General features: G+C 38.6%; 1 protein-coding gene across 1 annotated transcript; it reads left to right on the top strand.

Moving 5' to 3' along the window:
- The first annotated feature begins 1,242 nt into the window (after positions 1–1,242).
- LOC112906137 (trypsin-7-like) lies at positions 1,243–5,297 on the top strand. The gene is made up of 2 exons (XM_025979843.1): positions 1,243–1,669; positions 5,081–5,297. Exons 1-2 carry the CDS (start codon positions 1,358–1,360, stop codon positions 5,225–5,227), a joined length of 459 nt encoding a protein of 152 aa, XP_025835628.1. The 5' UTR covers positions 1,243–1,357; the 3' UTR covers positions 5,228–5,297.
- Positions 5,298–5,470: the final 173 nt, after the last annotated feature.

Genomic DNA, 5,470 nt, shown 5'->3' with positions numbered 1-5,470 from the left:
CTAATCTTTTGCCCTTGCACGTCTATCCCTACAGTTGTACTGTCTTTAATGATGTTGATGGCGTCTTCGATGTATAGATTAAAAAGTAGCGGTGACAGTGTGCATCCCTGCCTGACTCCCTTCCTAATATTTACTTCTCTACGTTGCATCCCCAGCTCTATAACTGCCTGTTGCATCGAAGATGGACTTGCTTCCTAATGTTTCGCTAGAACGAGTGGCGAGTTTCCTCGGAGGTCCTTCCATATCCAGCATCGAATATGGACTTGCTTTCATATATTTCGCTAGCACAAGTGGCAAGCTTCTTCGGAGATACTTCCATATCTTGCATTAAAGTGGAGTTGCTTCCTAATATTTCGCTAGAAGGAGTGGCGAGTGTTCTCGGTAGTCCTTTTATATCCAGCATCGAAGATGGACTTGCTTCCTAATATTTCGCTAGCACAAGTGGCAAGCTTCTTCGGAGACCCTTTCATATCCTGCATCGAAGATGGATTTGCTTCCTAATATTTCGCTAGCACAAGTGGCAAGCTTCTTCGGAGACCCTTTCATATCCTGCATCGAAGATGGACTTGCTTCCTAACGTTTCGCTACTAGAAGTTGCAAGCTTCTTCGGAGATTCTTCCGTATCTAGCATCAAAGTGGAGTTGCTTCCTAATATTTTGCTAGCACGAGTGGCGATCTTCTTCGGAGGTCCTTCCATGTTCAGCATCAAAGATGGACTTGCTTTCTAAATTTCGCTAACACAAGTGGCGAGCTTCTTCGGAGATTCTTCCATATCCGGCATCGAAGATGGACTTGCTTCCTAATATTTCGCTTGAACGAGTGGCGAGTTTCCTCGGAAGTCCTTCCATATCCAGCATCGAAGATGGACTTGTTTCCTAATATTTCGCTAGCACAAGTGGCAAGCTTCTTCGGAGACCCTTCCATANAATTTTTAATAAAAAAGTAGGTACATTTCACTTCAACTTGTTCGTTATTTACTTCTGAATTGTGTATTGGCATTTCAAATATTCCTCAATTTCTCGGTATTTGTCTTTCTCGAGGCAAAATCTTCCAAAGCAAAGAAATCTTTCCAATGAACACGTATCTTCGAAATTATTATGAAGTAATGTTTTAATGGGAGTAGACATGAAATCCCATTAAATCAGTATTTATTATCACTCTCTTTATTCATATTTGCAATAATCTCATTAAGAGCGATTTCTGTTGTTTCCGGGAAATCGAGATCCTGAACAGGTACTAATTACGTTTATATTTATGTAGGGAAAATGCAACCAATATTACATTACGTGCTGGTGCTTCCGAGACTAATCAAACAGCAAGAACACCAATTACTGTAGAGGAGGTGTTCCTTCATCCCATGTACAATGAAACAACGCTAGACTACGATATAAGCATTCTCCGCCTGGATGAAGATCTTGTTTTTGGAAGAACGATTGGCCCAGTTTCTTTACCACCGCCCAATGTCGTTTTACCTGCAGGAACTATGGCTACCGTTGCTGGTTGGGGTGATTTATCAGATGGAGGCGTAATCCCAACTCAATTGCAGGCAGTAACTATACCAATTATTTCCAATGAAGAATGTATTCGTCATTACAACGGCACCTTTGCCCTTATTAGTGATAGATCGCTATGCGCTCTTTATGCACCAGGAGGAAGAGATGCTTGTCGTGTAAGTATTCATGGAAAGGAAGAATGTACAGTCATCATCATAAGGTCGTCAATCCTAAGAGTGGTTGGACACGCACCTCCATTCTTTCCTATCCTGAGCTAATCTTCGCATTTCCCTAAAACTAGAACAACCCACATCCTTTACTATTTTCGAACAGTAATCTAATCTAGGTCTACCTCTAAGTACTCCTCTTAATTCTATTAATTAATTCTGCCTCTAATATGTCTCTGACTAGACCTTCATGCCTGAGAAGGTGTCATACCACGCTATCTCGCCTATCTTTGTATCTAACCTATCCCACGTTTCGTTACATTTTAGTTTTTCTAAGTCAATAGGTCTCCTACCTTTCCTCTTTTTCAGAATTTTTAATTTAATGTGGGACCAAATTTATATGCTCAGGTTTAATCACTTTTGTCAGAATGCTTATAACTAGTCAAAATGTGTGTAATTGGTGGTCAATATTCTGTCGAAAGTGCCAGATATGGACCGACATTTCGATTTCATTAGATCTCATCAGTACTCTGTTGAGAGTTCCCACAGAACACAGATTCGTCATTAATAACAGTAAGTTGCTTGATCTTTTTTCTGTTGGAACTGTGTCTAGCGTACTGGTGAGATTTATCAAAATCCCTATCCGATCGCGAAACAATCACTTCGGATAGACTGACCACTAAGTTTAGATTGGTCACATGGTCCTAAGACTGGTTGGACACGCACCTACACTCCTTCCTATCCTGAGCTAATCTTCCCATTTCCCTAAAACTAGAACTTACCACGTCCTTAACTATTTGCGAACTGTAGATCTACCTCTACTCCTCTTCCCTCTTGTTTCTGTTTCTAATATGTCTTTAACTAGACCTTCATGTCTGAGAAGGTGCACTACCAACCTTTTTCGCCTATTTCTTGTTGACTTCCATAGAGTCCTCTGTTCTCCTATTTCTTCTAATATCTCTTCATTTCTAACCTTCTCTATCCACGGTATCCTCATCATTCGCCTATAACACCACATTTCTAACCCTTTCTTTTCCGCCGCGTCTACGGTCCATGTTTCGCTCTTGTATCGTGCCGCGCTCTAAACATACACCTTTAACAATCTTTTTCAAACTTCTAAATTAATCGTTCACGAACGTAGAAGTGACTCCTTGTTATTGAAGGCGACTCGACCTTGTGCTATCCTTTGCTTTATATAGGTTCCCTAAATATTCTTTCCACCTATCTGCCTATTCCTCATTTTCTATCAACATGACCCCTGCCTCGTTTCATATACGTATTATTACTACTGTACTCTACTTCTCTAAAATTCTTTTCAATTATATATTGTGGCGGACAATTGTATATATTTTTTGTGAATATTTCTTTAGGATTGTTTTTCATTATTCCAAATTCATTTCATTTTAAATAATATTTCAATTCATTTCAATTTCTTATCTTGTAATTACCTTGTTTTCCTTTCAATCTAAACTCTATTGTTCACTTTTACCCAGAATTCCAACTTCAACCATACCTGCATGCACTCCCATACTAATATCTGGTTTTACTCTTAATTGCTTACTCTTGAACTCTATACTGCTTAATTCTACGTATTCCTAGAAACTAGTGTCTTCACCCTCTCTCTCACTACTTTTCCTTCTAGAACCTTCTGTCAAATCTACTAACAACCCTGTCCTATAAGTACTCCCAAAAATTCTTATCTTTACACAGTCTCTCGTCTACCACTTCTACTACCGTTCGTAAGTGCTTTTATCTACTCTGTTTTATTGTTGTTGTCTTTGTTATTGTTATTGTTATTGTTGTATTATCTTGTTCTTTTTGTCACTTTGTTCTCGTTTGTTTGTTTTACTCCTTGTGCCTTTTTGTTAGTTGTGTTTTCGTTGTTATTGTTATAAACTGTTACTCGTTATTGTTAGCATTTTCTTGGTATTTAAATAATATACACCAAAAGACACGAAAATACTATAAGCCTCATCTATTTTACCTAGTTCTTCTACTCCTTTCAACCTCATATCGATCCACTGTTCCTTAGCTGGTCTACACTTCCTAATTATTTCCCATTTTATCGCCTTATCTCTTTTCTACCCTTCTTCGTCTGTCCTGCTTTTGTATTTTGTTATCCAGGGTTTCCTACATTCGTTTTGTTTATGACTTAATACATCTGTAGCTATTGACTGTAAGCACGTTTTAATGCAGTTCCATTCCGTCTCATGTCCTTTAGTGTTTCGTCTGTCCACGTGGCTAGTCTATCCCGCGTTTCGCTACATTTTAGCTCAAGACGTCTTCTACCTACCCTCTTTTTCATAATTTTTAATTTAATGTACAGTAGAAGTCAATAATTGGATTCGACCATACCTTGGACCAAACGTATATGCTCAGGTTTAATCGCTTTTGTCAGAATGTCTATAACTAAACAAAATGTGCGTACTTGATGATCAGTATTCTGTCGAAAGTGTCAGATATAGACCGACATTTCGATTTCATTGGATCTCATCAGTACTCCGTTGAGAGTTCCGACAGAACACAGATTCATCATTAATAACAGTAAGTCGGTTGATCTTTTTTCTGTTGCAACTGTGTCTGGCGTACTGATGAGATTTATCAAAATCGCGATCCGATCGCGAAACAATCACTTCGGATAGACTGACCACCAAGTTTAGCTTAGCCACATGCTTTTAGCGCAAATGCTAAGCCGCGGGTTTAACTTGACAAGTCGACATCCTTACTAGAAAAGTAAAAATTTCCTACAGGTGGCGTGCACACTCTAAATGTACTTCTTCATCCAGCACTGTTTAATGGCAGCAGGAAGGCTGGTCTGTATTTTGGCGAAACTGTCTGAGGTTTACTGGTGAGATCCAATAAGATCAAATAGCACTGGCAGTTTCGACTAAATATCACTAATAAGGTATTGAATCCAGTAGGCGCTATACTTACACGTTACGTTTTAGATACGTTACAATTAAATTAGAGCTAACAAGTTTTCCATAAATTTGTGTTACAAGTCTTGTTTACCTGTTTTTTTGAAGTGAAGTTTCATTATCGACTATAAGAAGGAAAACTAGGTTATGAAACTGAAAAATGTAACGTCAGACGTCGCATCACACGCCACGTGTGACCCCTGGTGGATATGTCCAAAAGGAGTCATTTTAACAGGCTTCAGAAGCCAACCTGTTGGTAGCAGCCGATAATCCGAATATTGCCATTTTGACAAATTGTCACCGTAAAAGTTTTTGACAAAACTAAACTAATATTCCGCATTCCTCCCCACGAATTAAAGTTGTATTTTTCTGGTCTTTAGTAATTAGTTAATGCAATAGTTTAAGTCATTTTTTCTTAAATACTAGTATAGTATACGTACAATCTAAAGAAGTTTCACTTCTTAGGCATGAACACTAATACACGCTCGTCCCTTTCTTTTAGGGTGATTCTGGAGGACCATTGACAGTGAACGGTGTGCTTTATGGAGTGGTGTCTCAAGGTATAGGCTGTGCGGATCCCAGATACCCAGGAATTTACGCCAATGTCTCAAATTTACGCTCCTTTATCGAAGATGTTACAGGGCTGTAATTATTTTCATACCATTTGCATTTGTAAATGTTCATCGTAATAAATAAAGAACTTATACTGTTATAGCTTACGTTTATTTGAATGCACCTAAAGTTATATTACCGCATATTTTGCAAGAAATTTTAGGTCTACCTCTACCCCTCCTAACTCCTGTTTCTGCCTCTAATATGTCTCTGACTAGACCTTCATGCCTGAGAAGGTGTCCTACCAACCTATCTCGCCTATTTTTTATTGACTTCCATA

Source organism: Agrilus planipennis, unplaced genomic scaffold, assembly GCF_000699045.2.
Source record: "Agrilus planipennis isolate EAB-ADULT unplaced genomic scaffold, Apla_2.0 scaffold11, whole genome shotgun sequence".
NCBI lineage: Eukaryota > Metazoa > Arthropoda > Insecta > Coleoptera > Buprestidae > Agrilus > Agrilus planipennis.
The sequence above is the reverse complement of the archived record's forward strand: the minus strand, read 5'-3'. Positions and strand labels throughout refer to the sequence as shown.